The 22,461-nt window shown below is 39.9% G+C and overlaps 1 protein-coding gene across 1 annotated transcript; it reads right to left on the bottom strand.

Annotated features, from left to right (window-relative positions):
- Positions 1 to 18,018: 18,018 nt before the first annotated feature.
- On the bottom strand, positions 18,019 to 20,574 carry LOC115745748 (protein OCTOPUS). The gene has a single exon (XM_030681313.2). The coding sequence runs from the start codon at positions 20,434 to 20,436 to the stop codon at positions 18,277 to 18,279; it is 2,160 nt and encodes a 719-aa protein (XP_030537173.1). The 5' UTR covers positions 20,437 to 20,574; the 3' UTR covers positions 18,019 to 18,276.
- Between the last annotated feature and the right edge of the window lie 1,887 nt (positions 20,575 to 22,461).

Raw genomic sequence — 22,461 nt, 5'->3', positions numbered from 1 at the left:
AACCGCAGGTAGTTGAAAAAACGAAAGGCCATCTTAAATTATGAATTTAATTCTGAAATTTTGTAGGATATTAGTTGAAACATAGGTCTACAACTTTCGTGTTTGGCACTTACTCAAAGCTCGATCGTAGAATTTAGTAAAAATCGCACAACAAGAACAAGCCAAATCAGAAATGAGGACAACTCGATGAAATTGTAAAAGCTACGGAAGCAAAGTGCGAAATTGGAAATAAGACAACGATACTCCTAAACCATGGACCAACTCAAAATAAAAATGAGATAATAGGGTAAAAGAGACAAGAAATTACCGTTCATAGGAAGAAAATGTCAATCACAAAGACATGCGCATGAATTGTGAGTTTAAATCTTATTCTATCTATCCAAAAGGCTTTTGCAAAGTGAAATGATGAACGAAACGACATGTCGCAGCCTCGCGCGCAATCATCATGACTAGTCGCAGCCTCGCGTACAATAGTCATGACTAGTCGGGTTCAATCACTTCGGCTTGGTTCGGTCGACAAGGGCAATTCTCATGCATCGTAGCCTCACGTGCATAAGAACGACCCTTGAGCCATTTTTTGAAAAATTTTCGGGATCCGGATGGGATAACCTTTAGCGAAGCCTTACCGCCAAGGTTAAAGGACCATCTAAATACCATCTTAAAACTATTAGTGTGACTCGAGGTCCGGTCACGGGTTGTGTGCGGTGTAGTGCAAAGACGATAAATCATGCACAACAATTAAAAGCAAACACCGCTTCAATGATTCAAAAGTTAAATCACAATTCCAATTCACCAAGCCTGCAAAACAAAGGGTTAGCCAATCACTCCTCCCCTTATAACTCCCAATCTGCAAAAGCATTTAACACCTAAGAATGAGAATTCAACCAAAGTTTGCCAAATCAAGTGATTCCTTTTTCATGAAATTATCCGGCCTAAGTCCTCTTAAATTCCCCGGTGGAGTCGCCAAGCTGTCGCGACCTAAAAAATAAACGGGTTAATTTTCGGGCTAATGGATTATCAGGTTAATTAATTAACTAACCTAACTCGGACTCTCCCAAGTCCATACCAAATCGCAACTTAAGATTCAAATAATTAACATGCAACGTGTTTTGAATTGGAGTCGCCACTAATCATTTTCGGTAGGTTGATTAGAAACCTAAATAAAATAGCGGGAGAAAACTATCTTATTTCCGCGAACCGGAGATTTTGAATTCGGGGATTTGGTTACGTTAGATTTCTCTAACGCCCTTTCGGTACCATTTTCATGAAGAATATTTGATTTGGCAATTTTGATGGATTTTACTTGAAATTCAAAGATGCAATTTTTTTGGTTTGTTCTTCTTTTTTATGGGGATGTAAAACATTGAACTTTGTACGATATACACCATGGGTGATTTAGAAAGAAAGAAAACGCAGCCAATCACGAGTATTTACAGAAATAAATTAACATGTAATAATGCTAAAATTTGGAACACGTGGCATGTCTAAAATAAACAAACGAATGTTCACACCAAACGATTACATTTTTGTAGATCGAGATGGAAAGGATTACCTTCTATTACACAAAATCTTACTCACATACACGTTATAGTTCCCTTCAAGATCTCGGAGCTGGAAGAACGCGGCTGTCGTCGAAAATGGCAAGCAATGGCGTTGTTGGGTTGCGAGGGGCGAAATATGTGTCGGGACTCGTCGAAGATGATGCTCGACTAAAACACTTTTCTTCACTCTCGAATTTTCTCTTCTGATTTTTCTCAAGAACTCTCTTTTTCCTCTCTAAAAATTCCTCTCAAAAACTCTCTCAAAACTCTCTCAATTCTCTTCCACTCTTCCTAAAAAACTCTCTCAATTCTCCTCTACTCTCTCTCTCAATTCTCTTCCACTTCCCCCTAAAAAACTCTCTCAATTCTCCTCTACTCTCTCTCTCAATTCTCTTCCACTTCCCCCTCCTAAAACTCTTCTCAAGAGCTCTCTCTTTTATAGGCAAAGTTCTTCATCCTTCATTCTTCACCTTCATTTCTTCACCTTCCATCTTCATCTTCTCTTCTTCATCTTCATTTCTTCACCTTCCATTTTCATCTTCCCTTCTTCATCTTCATTTCTTCACCTTCCATTTTCATCTTCCCTTCATTATCTTCCCTTCATCATCTTCCCTTCTTCATCTTCTTTTCATTATCTTCCCTTCATCATCTTCCCTTCTTCATCTTCTTTTGGTATTTGCAATACAGTCCCCGAAGTTCCAAGTATTTGCAATACAGTCCCCGAAATTTTAAGTATTTGCAATACAGTCCTTGAAGTTTCAAATCTTCTCGGTGTATTTTTCCATCCCGTGCCTAGTCTAGACGCATGCTAAATTAAGTGTTACGCTTGCCCGATTATATGCCAATGCAATGTACGCTAAGAATAAATATGTGAGATGATTTTTTTTATAATTTTTATGCAAAAAATAGATTAATCAAAATTTAGGCGTCAACACTACTTAACCCCAGTAATGATAGGACATGACCAAGATGCACCACACCGTGAGCCTACCCTTGCCATGTGGCACATCCGACCGTGTACTACAAATAACCGGTCATACCTCCGTCAAGGCTCGGCTGTGAATCGGCCATGATTAGAGATTGGGAGACTCGATCCGGCCCTCAATCCAATGTCACCTACAACTCTAATTAAAACTACATAGATTTTCCCTTCAACAACAAGTGGCACCTGGGTTTTTTTGACATTTTATAGGCACAAGTTTCGAAAAAGATTACAACAATGATTAGAAAATCTTTGACTAGGAAAAACCAAATATATTGCAATCATTACAGAATCTTTGACCGGGTCAAATGAAATCTTCCGTCATCATTATTAAATCTTCAACTTGGTCAATTGTAATTATTACAGAATCTTTGAAAACTAAAGCGTAATCTTCGATAATGATTATGTAATATTTGAAAAGTCAAAGCAAATCTTCTGCAATCATTACCGTAATCTTTGACCAATCAAATGAAATCTTTTATAATGATTACTTGATATTTGAAAAGTCAAGCACGATTTCCAAAAAAGATTTTGTAATAATTACTGTAATCTTTGACCAAGTCAACAAAATCTTTTGTAATAATTACTAAATCTTTGAAAAGTCAAACACGAGTTTCCAAAAAAAGATTACAGAATCTCCGAATAATCATTACCATATTTTTAGAATACCCAAATCATGATTAGTAATAATATGTTAATTACTTAAGAAAAATCAATTATAAAATTAGTTCTGTCAAGATTGACCGCAGATTAACTATAATTAGTGACAACAATTTAAGCTAACCCTTGAGCATAGAAGGCACCAATCCTTATGTCACTAGCTAATTTTGAAACTCATTTTAATTATGATTAACTAAGGTCCTTAGAAAGCCTAAATTGAAATTAGAAAATAAGAATAAAATAATTAAGGAAAAATCAAGAGGATGCTACCTCAAGTAGGCGTGTAGCATAACAAGAAGGTTCCACATTTTTTCATTAAACAGGTGTCCTCACCTAGGACTATAGGATCACTAGAATAGCTAGATGGATTAATTTACAAGAAGCCACATGAACCAATAAAAAGGAGCCTCATTAGCCATTAGACTGTGGCAAATAAACAAAATAAGATTATGCCAAGTGTAAAATGTAATTTAAAAAATAATAAATCAAGAAAATCAAACTATAAATAGGAGTAGAACTCTCTTGGCCCTACCATACCTCTCTCTCTCTCTCTCTCTCTCTCTCTCTCTCTCTCTCTCTCTCTCTCTCTCTCTCTCTCGTGCCGCTAGCATCATTCTTGGCCACCCCTACCTCATGTGCACTGCCACCAAGTTCCGACCTCGACGTGCCATCATTGACCTTGTCTTGCCTTTTTATAGTTCTTACCATTTTATAGTTCTTGCCAATAAGATATGTAAGTGAATTTATAAACTTTTGTTATGGCGAAGGCTAGTGTCGACTTATGTGCTTGCATGAGACAATTGTTGTAGCTTGCATCTGTTTTCATGTCTTGCCGATTATGGCGGTAAGATGATAGTATATGACACTATATGCCTCATTCATGAGCAAGCGAGTGCATCTTGACCATGAGATTTGGTATGGGACAAATCAAATGAAACGACGGAAATAACTTCTTGAGTCATGAGTGGGTTGCCCTACGGGATGCCTCGATATATTTGTAAGATGCACGCCGAGATGCCTCGTCGAGAAAAGACAGGTGGGCCTACAAAGAGTGCGGGACGAATATGAATATATGAGAATTGTATCTTGCCTACAATAGTTGACACGGCCGAAATTGATAAGGTAGTGTTCTTGCCAATTTATTTTCAATTGTTTGCTTCATGATTTTATGTTAGCTAACTTCTTAACATTGGTTTAGACTTTTGCTTACCGAGATGTCGATCTCATTCCTTTAACTTTTCCAGACTTGCAGGTATGGCCGCCAATCCATTTCCTCGATTTGGTCTTGTCAAGTCCATAGAGGTCACACATACAGATGTTGTAGACATCGAGAGCGACACCACATTTCGCCGATACCTCACAACCCTTTATGTGGGAGAGGGCCTAGACCATTGGGTCCCTCACTAGTATGTAGCGTGGCATGTAGAGCTTGGTGGAGATTTCCTAGGCCCAATAAGATACTTTGATGGACCGCTAGGTTTCAACGGCGGAGGATGGCCGCGAGATATATGAGTAGCAATAGGAATGGCCGAAAGCCTTGGATACAGAAGGAGGGGCGGTTTTTGATGGGCAATTTTTGATACTTACGCCACTAGAGGAGTTAGGCGTAACCTTGCCCAAACCAAAAAATATATGCAACTAGACGCTTATGTAAATAGTAGTATTGTAAATGTGATGTATGATATGTAAATGAAATAGTATGGTTGTTCATGCATGTTTGTCTAGTATGCACATGTGTTTCCTCATCTTTATGTTCGTAGGTTTGGCTTCCGCATGAATTAAAATATTAAGACAAAGTTAAGGGACGAATTGAGGTTGGCACGCTTGGGACGCCATGAAACCTCACTCGCCGACACCTAGGCCTCGTGGCCATAACCGGCTCCGGTTCCAGGCACTAATGGATCAATGCACACGAACAACATTGTATCTTCAGTGTAGCGTTGGGGTCGGGTCGGGGGTGTCACAAGAGTCATTTTACTTAAATTCCTAAAAATTTGTAAATATTTTTCTTTATTCATTTCTTATATCATCTTTCACTTCTCCCCTATTTCTTCTTCATCTTCATTCTCTCCTCCCTTCTTTGTTCCAATGGATAATTTTCCCCTCATATAAGAAGTTTTTCCACCAAAATTTGGGATCATCCTCGATGTTACATCTATCGCCATCAGCATTGCAACCACAGCCGCAAGAATTCGCATTTTTTTCTGCCAAATTTTGGTCACTAGAGCCGAGAGAAGATTTCTAATAATTTAAACATACACGCCGAGACATTCTTCACCTAATCATACATTTCCAATTTTCTTACTATCATCATAAACTTGTCTATAAAAATACTTCATAATTCAACTTTATTGAAGAATGTGTCACAACTGTAATCAACATCATCATATTTACATTTTTCAAACTTCCATAACACTTTTCAAATTGCTCTTTCATTTTCATGCCCATAGCTTTAGGCTTACGATCCAAATTGTTCATCACATCTTTGAAATGTTTATACAAAAAAGCTATCTCATTAAATTAATCATTTGAAGCAATATACAAAATCCCTAAAATCATTAAACCTTTTCCTAAAGTTGGAAATTACAATGACATTTTCTCAATTTTCATTTGTAGAACTATCAAAGTGAAGCTCATTTCAGAAAGATAGAACCTCTTCTTCCATCCTTTCAAAAGCTTTTCTTAACTTAATGTATAAAATGAGTAAGTGGAGCTTCCTCTAGTGGAGTGGCAACGTCAAGACACATCTAATCGTTAACTGTCAATACAAGATTGAAATGTTTTAACTCTCATGGGAGACTCTCTCGCATACTTAGCCATGTTTCAAATCCGTGCAATAGAATCACGTACCTCGATCAAGCCATCTCTTGCAATCGACTTTAAATTGATAGTCGTGCACATGCGGTGTAAAACATCACCATATAACCTATTCTGCGAATGTTTTTTTCTTTCAAAGCATTAATGGCAGCATCATTTGAACTAGCATTATCCACGGTGATTGTAGATATATTTTCTATCACCCACTAATAGATGCATATTTTAAGAATTGTCCCTTATCTCCTAACCCTTAAAGTTGATGATTTTTTAATGCAACTTCAAGTTTCATAAACAACAATTTTATTCAATTCCCTTGTCTTTGTCACTAGCATTGTCCATGATTCTTAATGATGTGGAAGTTTGATCAAGATCATTGTAGGCACACGCTTGTTCAAATTATCATGGTTTATGAACAACTTTTTCCTTGGTTGAGCGTGTTAGCTTTCATGATTTTGTCTCTAAGTTACAATGGCACGATTTAGAGTGGCTAAAGGTTGCATGAAGTTGTATTTTAGTGAAACAACTAATTTGAAGAATTACTTTGGTTTTGTGAATTCTAGGATTGCACACACAACTAATACATAGATAACCAATATGTCTCACTACACATTTTTTTGGATGAAAACTAGAAGTTACATAAAAGAATCATCAACTTTGTCGTGATGTCTAGTCACAAGAGCATGGAGATTGGGAAAATGCTTAAGAAATGCATCTGCAGGTGGGGAATAAAAAATACAGTGTCCACAATTATCATAGATAATGGTTATTGAAATGATGTTTCCATTGGTTATTTGGAAAAAAAAAATTCAGAGGGGTCTATTATCGATCTTAGATTGGGAAGTTTTACACATGCGGTTACATCATATAAATTCAGCTTGGTTGAAATAAATGGCTTCACCGTGGTATGTGACTCTATTTTGCATTTTTGAAACGTGGTTAGGTATGTGGTAGAATCTCCGAGGAGAGCCAGAACATTCTAATCTAACATTAAGAGTTCAAAGATAATTTACTAGGGTTCGATGTGTCTTGGCGTCGCCACTATATTGAACTCCAATTACCTCATGTTAGACAACCCCAGAAAGATAAGCGATTATTTTTGAAGGATGGAAGAAGAATATTTTTCTTTCTCAAATGAACTTTACTTTGACACTCTTGAAAATGAAGATTAGGTATGCCTGGGCTGAGGTTGATTTGGTTTTGGATGTTCTTGGTACGCTTGAAAAGGAAGACGACAGAGACGACATAGAGGAAAGGATAAACAGTTAGACAAAAAGAAATAGCGAGGTGGGCTTAATTATGTTTAATGAACTTCAGGTTTTTGTGGGTTTAGTGAACTTGGGTTAATCATGATAGATGAATTTGGTTTGGCCTCGGTTTTTAGAGAATTTGACTTGATTGTGGATTAGATATAACCTGGATTGAGGTCGATTTAGAAGAGTTTTGGGTTGAATGCCATTTGGCAGATTGAGCTTGGTTTGACCTTATATTGAAGGAGGGCCGGTACAAAGGCCCGAATTGTTTCCATAGCCTAGACCCGAGGAGTCCAGGTGAGACCTGCATTCAGACCGGGCGCAAGGGCATGACCCAAGTCCCGATTTTCGAAATAATAAAAAAATTATCGTTTTTTTTTCTGGGGTTTTTTTCCAATTTAATTTTTTTAAAAAAATATTTACGAAATTATTTTTAAAAAAAAATATTTAAGTGTTTGAGCCTCGCTTGGCAGCCCAACCGCCGAGCAAGTGTGTTGGGGCCCAGCCCTAGGCGCTCGGCAGCCCAATCGCTAAACAAACCGAGGCTTTTTTTTTTTAATTTCATTTTTTTAAGCGTTTTAATTATTTATACTTATAATATTTAGTTTATTTCATATTTTTTTAACATGTTTATATTTGTTTTATTTATAGTTTTTTTCTTGCGAAGGTTATCTTTATAACATAATTAGTAATAATTAATATAAAAAATTATTAAGATCTATAATTCATAAATAATGTTATAATTTTGTAATTAATTGAAAATATTCATAAAATAAAATTGGTAAGATATATGAAATTAAGGAGGACGAGGATCTAGATGTCATTTTGTAAATATTTTTTTTAAAAGTAAATGGAAAAAGAACCCTTCTTTTGCCCTTTTCCCTACATTTCATAAATGACAAATTTTATCGGCTTTTGTAGTTTTGCCGGAGTGATGCGGAATGTATTAGTAGTGCGTTTCTAGATAGATTGGACAAACAGAAATCGAATCGAAAGGCAAAATAGTGATGTGTTAAGAATCGGCGGATCGGATCGACGACATCAGATTGAGCTCAAATTTGGTCGATCGAAGCGAAACGGCGTCCTAATCAATATTCACCGCTGTTGGCGGTGATGAATAATGGATTTTTGCTATTCGGGAGCATCTAGATGGGTTTTCCTATTTTCTTTAGTATTTTTGGGATTTATTAATGGCAATTTTTGCGATTCAGGATCGTCTTGATGGGTTTTCGATTGATTATGTTATAAAGATACTGAATTAAGAAGGGGTTCATTAATTTCATATATCTTACCAATTTTATTTTATGAGTATTTTTAATTAATTACATAATTACAACATTATTTATTAATTATAGATCTTAATAATTTTTATATTAATTATTACTAATTATGTTATAAAGATAAGCTTCACAAGAAAAAAACTATAAATAAAATAAATATAAACATGTTAAAAAATACAAAATAAACTAAATATTATAAGTATAAATAATTAAAACACTTAAAAAAATGAAATTTAAAAAAAAAAAGAAAAAGGCTGCTAAGCGAGGCCCAAACACGTAAATACTTTTTTTAAAAAATTAATTTCGTAAATATTTTAAAAAAAACTAAATTGGAAAAAAAAACCCTTTTTTCTGTACAAAAATTAAAAATTAAATAATCAGAAAATAGTTAGAAATAGGTCTTGATCAGATAATTAGATCTTATTATTAGATTTAGCTTAGTGTCGCTCTGTTACTATTAATATAGTTTAGGAATTTTAGTGAGTATCTTTGTTATAATTTAGTTTTGGTAGATCGGTCTTTTGTACAAGGAATTGGATCTGAAATGATTGCAGCTCATGGGTTGTCGTCCCGGGGCTTGATAATAAAGCGATGTAATTCTCGCCCGATAAGTATCGGGTTTCATTTCGGCACTTCTATTTTAAGCTTTTCAATACTTGGTTGTTTCATTCTCTCACCTTCAGTAAATTGGTTGTTCTTATCCGTTCTAAAATGGTTAGGATGACCCTCAGGAGCATAAGAAATTCCCAAAAAAAAAAAAAAATTGCATGAGCACATAACGACATGAAAAAGACCTTTAGCGTTCATAAGTGGTAGAAAAATGTTGGATCACTTAATTGGACAATCCCACCGAGTCACAAGTATCGAAAGGGCCCTAATTAAATTATTAGCATAATCAAGTTTCCAAACCTAATTAAAACTTCGGTTGCGTAGAAAAAGTGACAAAATTCATATATCTCATTTGGCTTCTAATCAACTCCAAAAGGTTAGTAGCGACTCCGAAAATCCTTAGATAAATCAAAAATTTTAAATGAGTCAAACGCCACTCGAGTTATGGGCTTGGGAGAGCCCATGTCTAATCGAGGGTCATTGGCCCGCCTTTGGGTAATACCTCTAAACTCTTCTTATCCCACTTCCCCAAGAGGAAACCTGAAAAAGAGGATTGCAACAACCTGAATGAACAAAGCATATAAGTTCTAAGACTTACACGCACAAAAACAAAATGATTGAGGACTTAAGTGCCAAGTTGAATAAGTTTTAGGACCTTTTATGTCGTTATCTCTACATGTTCTAAAACGGGAGTACCTTAAAGTTGGGTAAAATGGCTTCTTAAGAACTATTGTTAGCTTTTGCAACTTTGAATGTGTCTTTTAAACACCTTATAAAAATTTCGGAAAAATTTCAATTCCTGTATGCATTTGCATTGTATATGTGTGTTCTTGACGGAGAGACTTCATGTCCATCTATGTGAATGTCATCCGTTTGGAAGATTGAGAGGATTCTTTTTTTTTTTTTTTTTTTTTTGGAACAAATATTGAGAGGATTCATCAATAGTTGAGATTGTAGGGAAACTTGGAGATGCCGTTTAGGAATGTATTTTTTTTAGGAGCACACTTTTAGGATTTAACAAGAGTACAAAGTATTTTAGGCAGCGAGTATTCGAATTTTTTTTTTAAAGTGGATTGCTTGAGAAAATGGTGCGGAAAGAAGAATGCATTGTTGAGGGATAAACAATGCAGTAATTCGAACAATCACTTGGCAGTTGGCACATATTATAAATAGTAATTCCCGAGAGGATACTCGAACCGACATAATTCAGAATGTAGTTTAATAAATTGTCACTATTACTAACATCCAAACATATATGTTGAATATCTCATTCACATTTATACGTGTCAACATATGTGACAGATGACTACACGATAGATCCGACGAGGAGACTAGAGGTGTCGAACAGGTAGGTCGGGGTTGGATTTAGGTCGGATCGAATATGATCCGACCTACATTGACCCATTTTCATACAGTACAAATTTAACGACGGATGTCATACCCGACCCAACCCATACCCGACTGCACTGACATTACTTAAATACTTCTATATTTAACCAAATCATGGAATATTTATTTCTTATAATTTATTAAGAAAAATGATATTGCTAAAATACTTTCATGCAATTGAAATTTTTTTAATTCTTTTAAAAAAATTTAAACTTTTTTTTTATTTTTATATAAAAATAAATTTTGATTATTACTCACCGCTTGCCGACCACCACCACCACCACCGCCTGCAGCCCGCCACCGCCAACCACTACCTGCCGCCCAGCCCTCCGCCCACCGCCGCCATGAACTACTCTCTCTCTCTCTCTCTCTCTCTCTCTCTACGAGGTAGGCTTCATCTTCGTTCCCACCACAAGATCTCGCATATTTTTGGTCCACTGTTCTTTTCTGTAGGAATTTAGGCGGGTGGGACTCGGTACTGGTTTCATGGTTTCTGATGATCTGGGTTAGTGCCCCTTTTGCGCTTCTTACGTTCTTTAATCTGGGGAGGAACTTATGATTGCCGATTGTGGATATTTCCAAAGATTATGTATACGAGTAAGCTGATTGATTATGTGATTTGCGCTCGCGGAGCATCGGATGTTGTGTTCCACTTCAGTTTAACTTGGTCCGTGTGTTCTCCTGTCCTAACTTCGTTTTTTTTTTTTTTTCCCTGTTTTCTGTTGTGAATCATGGTTTCAGGGGTTAGGAATGTGCAATTTTTTCTTCACGATTTCTGGTTAGGAAAGAATTCTGCGCTCTGTTGATGAATTGTTTTTGCAGGCAGTGTTGGGATTAGTAGTGGTTGACGGGGGCAATAGCACCAGCAGCGGCCGCGAGTTGCGCTCTGTTGATGAATTGCTTTCGCAGGCAGTGTTGGGATTAGTAGTGGTTGATGGGGGCACTAGCACCAGCAGCGGCCGGGAGTGGCGAATATAATTAAGGCCCATTTACAGTTTTTACTTTTTAAATTTCTTTCTTTCTTTCTCTTACTTATAGCAAAATGAAAAATATAAAATATAAACTAATATAATTAAGGCCCATTTACAAGTGATGTTTGGGATGCTGCAGGCCATGGACTAAAAATGGGTCGAAAAATGGGTTAAGTTAAAATCCATATTTGAATCATTTTTATAAGCTTAAACCCATATTTGGCCCTTTTTTTGAATCTACTGAACTCGTATGTGACCCAAGAGAATAAAAATGGGTTAAAAAGTTGGTCAAAGACCCATATTGACACCTCTAGTGGAGACTGATAAATCCAATGTAAAAAATACATGTGTTGATATGTATGCATTTTCGCGAAGAGTTGATTTGGATTAGGATTACGATTTGGATATTTTTGTGAGATTGAAGATTAGTTTGGGAGGTAAATGTATCAAAGGATATCCTTTGGGAGTTTGTGTGTAACGAAGATTTTTGTGGGGTATATATGTTGTTGGGGTAACAATTCAAGATGTTAAAAATTATCACTACAAAATCATTTGAAAAGTCAAAAAAACTAAATCTCAATAAAGTAAAACCTATTTGAAAAAGGGTTAATACCTTTGGAATTCGCGATCTGGTACTTATTACACATTTACCCCCAAACTTATCTTCATGTTAAAAAGAAATCAAGCTAGTACCCGTTACCCAAATCTACCTTCCATTAGCATTCCCTGCAATATTCCATCAAAAAAGTGTGGCGGAGAATGACAAATTCAACAGGAAAAATCCTCGGGTGCTAACATTTATGCATATTAACGGATGATAAATTTGGATTAAGGACACTAATTTGGGACTTTTTGTGAGACAAAAATTAGTTTGAGGTATACATATCATGAAAGTACTAGTTTGAAATTTGTAATGATTTTTAACCCTTTTAAAATAATAATTAAAATGGAAAGATTTCATTACTTAGAACTCCAACCACAATGGAATCCATAGATTTTCAAAACAGATGGGAGCTAACTCCTATCTCTGCAAGAATTCATGGTCTAACTTAGTGATTGCCACATAGGGAGCTGAGCTAGGCCCAAGCTTTAGCCCAACTAGAAAGACGGTCCTGATTAGAAACCCAGGCTCACCATCACCCAGGCTTTTCCCCTCGTTCTTGGGTCACGAGGTCCAATGGTCCATGCCTGATCAATTTCACTTTAGAGCTTTGTTTGAACTGTATCTCATCATCCTCATCCAATGGCAAAAGTTTGAGAACGTATCACTATGATTAACTCCTTATTAGGATTTATCGCGACTTATATCTCGGATGCCTCGACAAAGATTAATATTCCTAATTCCACTTAGAGTTGGTAAATAGGCGGTTAGTCTCTATCGACTTTAGGGATTCGAACTTCCGATTTCATGAAAATAGAAATAAGAATTTTCCTTAAAAGAGTGACTAGACTAGTGAGATACTTGTAAGAGTGGATAGCTAGTATCTTTGTTCATATTGGACGAGCACTTGCCTTTACAAATTATGAAATGGGTCAGCAATCTAGTCTTAAATCAGATTATTGTAGTTTCTCAAGGGTCAATACACTTATTCATGATCGTCTACTCCCTCCGATTCACATCAAGTTGTTATATGGACAAAAAACTACCGGTACACTCAAAATTTTAGGCAGCACTAGCCTAGCGATAAAAGGGTCGCACTCTCTTTCATGAACTCACAAGTTCGAGTCATGTCGTGAGCGAATGAGCATACGCTCCCTTCTCTCCACTCGCTCAGTTCATCAAAACCCAAAACTAACTATGCAATTTTGTACACTCCCTTAAATGAGAGACCATTGGGAGTGCTCTCTCCCTCACACTATCTCCTCTCTTAATGCGCACCTGCGAAAGTGTGCATCATTTTACTATTTCCTTACAAACCCTAGACCAGATCTCACTCTAGTTATGTCCAAACATCTTGTTAGATTCTCCCCCATTAAAGTCCAAACAACACCCTTATCTTCTTCAAGCTCCAAAACTAGCTGTCCAAAAGAAGGAGAGCATGAGAAGTTTCAGCTCCAGTATGGACGCTTGACCTCGTACCCCAACATAGGGATGTCCGAAAGACAAAATCAAAAAGACAACCCCAACCCATCTATCCATGTCCCTCGAGGCGCAAGCTTTTGGTGTATAATAGTTGACTTATGGTCTCTCTCCCTGCCTGTTTTCCATTCCTCATCGAATTTAGACATGCCAATGTGTCTTGTGCCTCTTTTTCCTCCCTCCTTTATCTTCTTTTCTTCGAGATCACTTATAAGCATCTCTTTCTCTCACTCCTTTGCTGTCAAAAACGACGCGCCAATGCGTCGTCGTTTCTCCTTTTCTTCTTCTTCCTCCTCCTTTTCTTTATCGTTTAACATTGCATTGATCTGTTTGCGCCTTCGCCATGCACCGCCTTTTGACTTTGGGGGCGAGATCTTGATAATGGAGATCTCCCATGCTCGGAGAAAGTGGGAACAAAGTAAAATCTCCAAGGCCCAACAAATCATTACATGTTGTTGTTTAATGGGTCTCTTTCGATTCCTTTGGGGAAAAAAAAAACACATCTTCAAGGTTAAAACAAAAGGGAGATAAAGTAGGGTTTTTTTGATGATTACGTTGGTTTTGGTCTGGTTCAGCTAATGGGACTTGAGCCTCCCTTGTATTATTAGTGGAGATATGTTCGTTTTTTTCCCCTTTTTCTCCGACTTTTTCTGGTCAAAAATTTCCTCTCGAAAGATTGAGCGAGATTTGTGGCCAAAATCGCTCTGACCAAACCCATCGCAAGATGCACTTGAAAAAGTTAGAATTCTTCTCTTTTCCTTGGGCTTGCAAACGTGCAGAAAGTAGACTTAGCTCGACCAAAATGGTGCTTCCATTGAGTTTGGCGAGCGACAAGACTTAATATAAACGGTTACATCGAGGATTGCTATGAGAAACTTGTTTCGTTTTGTGTAATTAACTAAGAGAGAGAGAGATGATTTTTCGGGGGTGTCCATGATGTACAACACGAGAAAAGTTGACGTTTTAAAACTTGTAGTATGTCTTTATTTGGTTATCCAGTAAGTCCTCTGGACATAGGCATTGGACAAACTTTGTTGTTGAAACTTAAAAATTTCCGTCACGGATGATTCCGTCGAGCATACATTTATCACATCAAACCATTAACCGAAAAAAAGTTACCGACGAATGGGAAAATTGTTCAAAAAGTCTTATATATATTGAACGGTGGCCAATCTCGTTCTCAACTTTTCAATTTGACTAATTTAGTAGTCTTACGATAATCCAATCTAGTCCTCCTAGTCAATTTTGGCTGAAAATCGCTGGACATTACGGTCCAATTAGCGCTAATGTCTTACATGGTATGGTTGGCATTGACGTGGGCAATTTTTACAATTTTTGAAGTTTTCAGAATTTTTTATATTTTTTCTTCCTTTCTTTTTGATTGCTCGTCTAGAGTGGTCGACAAGGGTTGAAGTGGATAAAAGAAAAAAAATTGAATATACAACAATTTATGCAAAAAATCATAGAATTAAAAAAAAAATTGCAAAAACTGTCCAATTTAACATTTTGGGATGCCTTTTACCCAAAAAAAAAAAAACATTTTGGGATGCCGAAAATCTAACGCGGCAATTTTTTAACATTTTTCCAAAGCGACGTGACTCCCTGGCACTTTGACTCGGCATACATAGCACAAACGACGTCCCTAAACATGTTTGCCCCAATTTCAAATCCTAATTCGTGGATTAGAGAACCCTAATATTGTGCTTAGGATTTGGGCTGGACAGTGATGGTCGACCTCAAGATCTGGATGGCAGTGGTCGGCCATGGAGGGCGACTCATCCACATCAGTACCTTTGTCGACAACGATGCCCTCATCCATGGATTATCTTGGAGGAAGAGAGATGGTATAAATTGCTTGAGAATCAGAAGTGGTAGAGACTAGAGGTGATTGGTTCCCTATCCAGGCAAGTCCGATATGCTCCCATCATGGAATCGAGCACAGGATCGAGAGGATCGGTTCTCAATTTCAAGGACCGACTAAGGGTGATCGGTTCTCTATTCGGTCAAATCCAATCTGGTCCCATCATGGAAAGGGGAACAGGATCGAGACGATCGGTTCCCAATTTCATGGATAGGGAACCGGACCAAATGGTCATAGGGTCGTATTCTTTTGGTGATTTGTCGTCAAATTTTTCTATATTCATCAGACCATCTCTTGTAAATTACAATGCGTTGTCACTAAACCCGAAAGTCATAAAAGTATTATAAGTATCTTAGGTTCAGGCTTAGTTTTACAATTAGGAAATTTAAAAGAAAAATTTATTCGATACGATCCGGTCGGTCTGCTTCTCCCCTAGAACAAGACCGATCGTAACCGGTTCTAAATTTATGGAATTGAGAACTGGACTAGCCCGTTCATTTCGGTTAGGACTAAGGGGTTCCCGATTCGATCGGTCCATTATGATCGGCCTTAGTAGAGATGGAGAATCGGTAGGGGGGTGAAGAACGCGAAGCTTCGAGAATGCTTGGGACATAATGTGGGACGACTAGTCTTGGACCATGGTCGCGAGCAACGACAACGATGGCAAGTGAAAATTACTAATATAGATGTAGAGCCATGGCCGCGAGTGAAGAAATATCCAGATTTGGAATTCGGTCGCGCAAAATTTGGAGGCATCGGTCATGGACAGCAAGACAACAGAGGGGCGGCTCGACTTGGACATGCGGCATTGTCGGCCTGGATGTAGCACCGGCCGGTGACTCCACTTTTGTAAGGGGGCGACGACGGGAGGAGGCATGAAGGTTGGTGACGATGGCTGCAGATGGAAGAGAAGAGAGAGAAAGTAGGTTGAAGAAAAGGAGTTCATCAATTCCACGTTGGATATATTTTTAAGAAAAAGCCACGTCTGAATCACCATCTTATCAAGATAGCCACGTAATTTATAATAAAAAAAAAAATTCCACGTAGACGTTAATACTTAATTAAAAAAGCCACATAAGACTTCTAGCTGAAATTTGTCGCCAAAGACACTTAAGTGATCAGCTTTTCTTCGATTTGGCACTTAAGTGAGCTGGCGAAAATTTTTTACACTAAGGTGAGCATTGATACGAAACTTTTGACACTTATAATGTCTTTATCCCGAAATTTTCTGGCCGAAATGCACTTGAGAAAGGGGCGAGAAGTGCGTGTGACGAGCACATGGTCATGAACCTCCCTTAAATTCTACCAACAGTGGAATCAATGAGTTCATTGGGACAAAATTGTCTCGCTCGGGGTGTTTTGCATAAATCACTCATTGATTTAGAGATATTGTGGTCACAAATAACTGATAGTCTTATAAAATGTCAAGCTATCACCTTCCATATTTGAAAGGGAAATGCTTCCCCAATAGTTCTCTCATGTAGAATCTCAACTATAGATCTACACATCATCATTAATTAGAAGATCTTATGATCGAAAATAATTGACAGTAGTCCCAAACTAACAATTTTCATTTTGAAACATGGGAAACTTTAAGAAATCAACGCCACTTCAAGGGAATTTTTGGAATTTTCCCACGACAATAATCACATAAGATGCAATGTGGTGACCTCTCGTAACACTACCGATCAATATAAAGAAGATATTTCACTTGAGTAGCCTACGATCGACTGATTAAACTTCATGGACATAACAAAAAGCTACGTTTCTTGAACATGTCTCTAAGCATTCGAATTCCGAAACAAACCCGAGTTCGATTTCAACCGAAACTTCCCCTGTAAATCAGTCGATTCAAGCTCCGATCGAGTAGCGAGTCGAGGGAGGTGGTAAGAATTACAACATCAAGACCAAAACATAGGTAGTACCCAGTTATTACCCCGCCCCCAGTTCATTCCTCCTCTTCATGTTTCACCGAGCATGCTTGGCCCCCCATTCCTGCGGTAAAGAATCAAATTCTCGCCAGCAGCTGGCACAATCCCAGAATCGCTGACACCGTCTTGTTGAGGTTGGTGAACAGAGGAGATGTAAAAACAGAGTTGCCATACACAGTGCCATGTCAAATGCTGTCGCAGATTGAATAAAGAAAGATCCAAAAGGGAACAAGGCAAAACAAAATGGGCAGTGTCCCTTTCTTGCACAGGGCTTATTCTGAGACGAATTGCATAAACCAGGTGGGAACGATCCGACAATTTTTCTTTGGAGTACTCATCAAAACACGCATAAGATGACAAAAACCTCATTCATCGATTATTGAAGCCACGCCCAACTTCACCAGTCATCCCACCACCACGCTCCTCTGCTGTGGTTCTGCTTCTTGAGTAAGACAACGCTCTTGCCCCAAAAGAGACAGGACCAAACCAATCTTGTCTCCAACACAGACAGCACGTAACATCTTGAATACATCCGAACTCATATTCTTCATGTCTACCCCTTTTCTGGGAAAGGTGATAAGTTCACCAGCAATCATTCCACGAAGAGATTGTAAAGCATGATTAGGAAATTCAGAAAGAGTAAAGACTTAAGAATTTTGATTATTTCAACTGAAGGAAGCACGCTGATCACAGGAATAGCAACAAAGCAACAATCTTTAGGTGCTTTCTCTTGTTTCTTCTTCCTTTTACCTTAACCAACCACCAAGAACAAGACACAGAGCTCAGGCATGTGTTGGAGGGTGAGGTTTACACAACAAATGAAGCAAAAATTTTAACACCACTAACCAAAAAAGGGGAACTGCCTTATGGAGAAGACCATCTTTCTTTTCTTCCCCCAGCTCAATTCAGTACAATCTCAGAACGCTTCTTGCAATGGAATGGGCCTGATTAGCCCTGCCCTTCCCCGACCCGCCGCCGCTCCTCCGGCTCCCCCGCAGCGGAGTCAAGTAAAACCTCAGCAGCCCGTTGTCGAGGTTGTTTGGCGAGTACCTAGCGCTGCGGTTCCGCTCCAGGACAAACTCGTCCCGCTTCTTCTTGCCGTTGTGCCCGTTCGTCTCGAACAAGTTCTTTCGGATGCTCCCGAAAGACCCGCCAACAAGATGGTTGTAGGACGAGTTCCTGCAGCTCACGCTGCTGTTGCTCCTAAACACCTTACGATTGAAACTGCCCCGGAAGTCCCCGTTATGCTCGCCTCGCAGCTCCGGCCACGACTCAGAGAACGACCTCTCGACCCCGTTCGATCTGCTGTACCTATCGTCGTTCTCATCCTTGTTCCCCCCTCTCCTGTGTATAAACCCCCAAATGCTCCAACCCTTGCCCCATCTCCTCGATTTCTTCGACCCCTTTTGGTCGCCATTGTTCACAATGGACGCATTGTCCCTAAATGCAAGGTCAAACATGTCCGAGTCGTCTCTCAGGGAGTTCGAATTGGAGATTGAATCCCTCGACTCTCGATCCCCAACAATTGGTTTGCTCCCTTGGAATAAATCAGCAGTTGCAGGGGAGACTTTCGCATTCTTACCGGACTTCAACTCATCGATCTCCGCCACCACCGCAGCCGCCGTCTTCCTGATGGAATTCGACCGGTCAAGGCTCTTTCTCCTCCGAGAAGACGAGTCCAAGTAGTAATCGCGGGTCTGTGCCGATCCGCCAGGGAGAGACTCTCCCTCATTGATACAATTCACTGGCTCCTCCACTGGAATCTGGGTGTCGGTCCTGGAGACGTGCACAGGAGAATCCTCCACGACGGATACCATCGTGGGCATCCGCGGGAAGGACCTCCCAATCAAGTACCCATCCCACGAGGCCCTCGGCTCGTCGAATGAATATCTCGGGTCGTCGAAGGACATCCGTGCTGCGTCAAAGGAAATGCGGGCTGCGTCGAGCGAGAACCTGGGGTCGGTGTCGCAGGATCTCCGGCCGAACCCATAATCGGCGATCTCAGACTGGGTTTCTCGGAATTGGCGGCCGATGGGCTTCTCGACGGGCAATGTGGCGGAGCCACTACCGTTGTCTCGCTTCTTCATCTTCTGCTTCCGCCTCCATTTCTGCCATTTCTTGCTGAAGACCGAAGCAGCAGACCAGAAGCTACCCGCGATCTCCTTGAAGTCTCTCCCGGAAGATTTCTTAGCTTGAGAATCGAGATCTATGTGATCTTTCATGGTCTTTACCTCTTCTTCTGGCACAACTTGGAGCTCAGGCTCTGCTATTTCTTCAATTTCAACTTCCTCCTCCTCCTCCTCTTCCACTTCTTCTTCTTCTTCTTCAACAATCTCCTGCACTCTGTTTTCAACAGGAGCAGGTGCTACATTGGACTCTTCCCAAGCCCTAATCTCGCTCGCTTCGTCTCCCTCTTGGTCGTGGTGAACGATGTATTCCTTGCTCTGCAAATAATCGCTTCCTGCTTCTTCGTCCTCTTTTTTGGACTCGAGAACCGGACCCCGGACAGCCGACGAGCCCAAGTTCTTGGCCTGGGCAGCCTCCGAATTACTGCTCCGAGTCGAGTCCCGCTTCGACGGGTTCCGCTCGTCGTCGAGGCCGAACAGCGACCAGAGCGTGTTCCGAACCCTGACGTCGCAGGACTTGCGCTGCGGCTCGAAAATGCCGGAGAAGAAACCCTCGTTCTTCGAAGCCGAGAACGACTTCGTGCGCCGGAGCTCCGGCAGGAAGGCCGAGGCGGACGACGGAGCCGGGGGCTTGGAGGAGGAGGAGGAGGAGGGCTTGAAGATGGCCTTAAGGGCAGAGGCGGCGGCGGAGGAGGAGGAGGGAGGGGGCTTGCGGGAGGAGGAGGCGGAGGCGGAGGCGGAGGAGGAGGAGGGTTCCAAGACGGCGAGGCGCTCGCAGAGGCATGAGGGGCAGAAGCCGGTGAAGTGCTCGTCGGGGTGGCGGTCGCAGGAGGTGGAGGGGCGGTGGGGCAGTGGGGGCTGCGGCGGCTGGAGCTGTGGCAGTGGCAGTGGCAGTGGCAGTGGCAGTGGCAGTGGAGGAGGCTCCGTCGTGGGATTCATAACCGGCGGTGGTGCTTGGTCCCCACTCCACCGCAGCTCATGTTCAAGCTCTCTTTTTTGGGTTTCTGAGAGAGCACGGGCAGAGCAAGTAAGAGAGAGAGAGAGAAATCTCGAGAGAGAAGAAGAAGAAGGCGAAGGCTGGGGGGGTTTTAGCTTTTTAGAGAGAGAGAGTGTGCGTGAACTGTTCGGGGCTCCAACGGACAGGACAGTGAAGAGGGAGAGGAGATGGAGAAAGAGAAAAAAGCGAATGTCAAAATAATGATAGAGAAGCAACGGGTTAATTAAAGAGAGAGAGAGATATAGAGAGAGAAAATTAACTCAATCTTTTTCCCATTTATATATATATAGCATCTTTATCCTTAATTACACCTCAAATTTAACATTTCATTAATAATCCCCATTAACCTTCTTATTAATTTTTCCTTATTTAAAACTTGCATTATTATTATTACGAAAGGATACAGCAAGTACTTATTTTATCATCATCATAATAATGAATTATTATTATCACGACCTTCTAAATACATATATATACACGATAGAAGTTTTTATGTTTTCACTGATACAAGAGAATCTTAAAATTGTCTTATTATTCTAAAAGAAATTTTAACAAAGACTAGTTATAATTATTCCGACGTAATAATAAGATGGATGGTTCGAATAGCAACAAGGTTCGCTCCTCTCGTCGGCCGCGATCACGGGCGCAAAAGCCTTTGGTCGGAGGATCGCCCAAATGAACGATAACATAGTCAGGCCGGCACGGGAAAATAGACCCTTAAGATGATCGCCCGAAGAGGCGGGCCTGTCGTGGTGCGTGAAAGCCGTCCCCGAACACTTAATTAGCCGCCTCATTGAAAGGAGGACTCGTCGAATTTATATATTTCTATTTTTTTTTTCATTTTTGGAAAAAAAAATAGAGTTTATCATCAATGATACTATGATTTATTAAAAGCGGGACTTCAATGAAGACAGGAGAAAAACACACTCTCTCTCTCTCTGTCTTTATGTGGGGGTGGGGTTGTAAGTGAGAGTTCATTTTCTCCAGGGCGCTTTTTCCTCCTCTTCTCGGGGCGCCCGCTGAGGTGAAATCCCACTTCTGCCCCTACCGTTCCCTCTCCTTTCCCCGAGGTCAGTCCTAGTACCTTCCTAGGCTCCCTGGGGGCCACCTGTTTGGAACCCGGGTTTGCTCTATCCGCTCTCCGGAATTAAGATAGCTCTCCGCCCGGAGCGTTGTTCCTCAAGTCCGGTTTTGATTTCCCACTCTCTTTTTTTTTTTTTTCTATAATCTTTTCAAATCGCTATCCTTTCTCTGTTCTCTTTTTCCCTTTCCTTTTTTTGAGAATATATTTTTTCCAAAAAAAAAAAAAAAAGACTATGCAGACATTTTCCGTGCATCAAATCAAACAGAGCTAACAGATGAACTCGATCGCACCAATCTTACAAGCTTTAAAATCCAATCGCACTTTTCGAAAATTTAAAGACTAGATCGCACTTTCGTGACAGGTCTCGGGACTTTAGGTGCATGTATCCTCGATTTTATTGGAATTGCTCTGTCGACGAGATTATAATCTCGAGTTGTAATGTCGGCCTATTGCATGTGGCTTCCATGCTAGTTGTGTGTGTGTCCACATATACCTTTCATTACATCGACTCGGAAATGGGAGGAAAAAAAAAATGAAGATTTACTGACTTGAAAGATTGACATGGCAATCTACGTCATTATTCATACCCCGATAAACGTTCGTGTTACACTCCACGTCAAAAGAGGCACACGGACACACTTCATGGCGGGACCGCATTGACGGGGGATTGTTTGAAAGTTCGAGAAAAATTGAAAGTCCATCAACCACATCGGACATTAAAGGAAAAGTCAATGATCCCAGGAGAAAAATCAAGGATTATCAGAGTTCAGTGAATGTCAAGTTTTATGAGGTGGTGGATTAGCCTCGAAGTTTCATCTACGAATGAGACAACATTGCAAGATCAAATGTGACACACTTGGATCAAAAAGAAAAGGAAAGAGAG

This window comes from Rhodamnia argentea, chromosome 10 (assembly GCF_020921035.1).
Source record: "Rhodamnia argentea isolate NSW1041297 chromosome 10, ASM2092103v1, whole genome shotgun sequence".
Lineage (NCBI taxonomy): Eukaryota > Viridiplantae > Streptophyta > Magnoliopsida > Myrtales > Myrtaceae > Rhodamnia > Rhodamnia argentea.
Note: the sequence above shows the minus strand (reverse complement) of the source record. Positions and strands in the feature narration are given on the sequence as shown.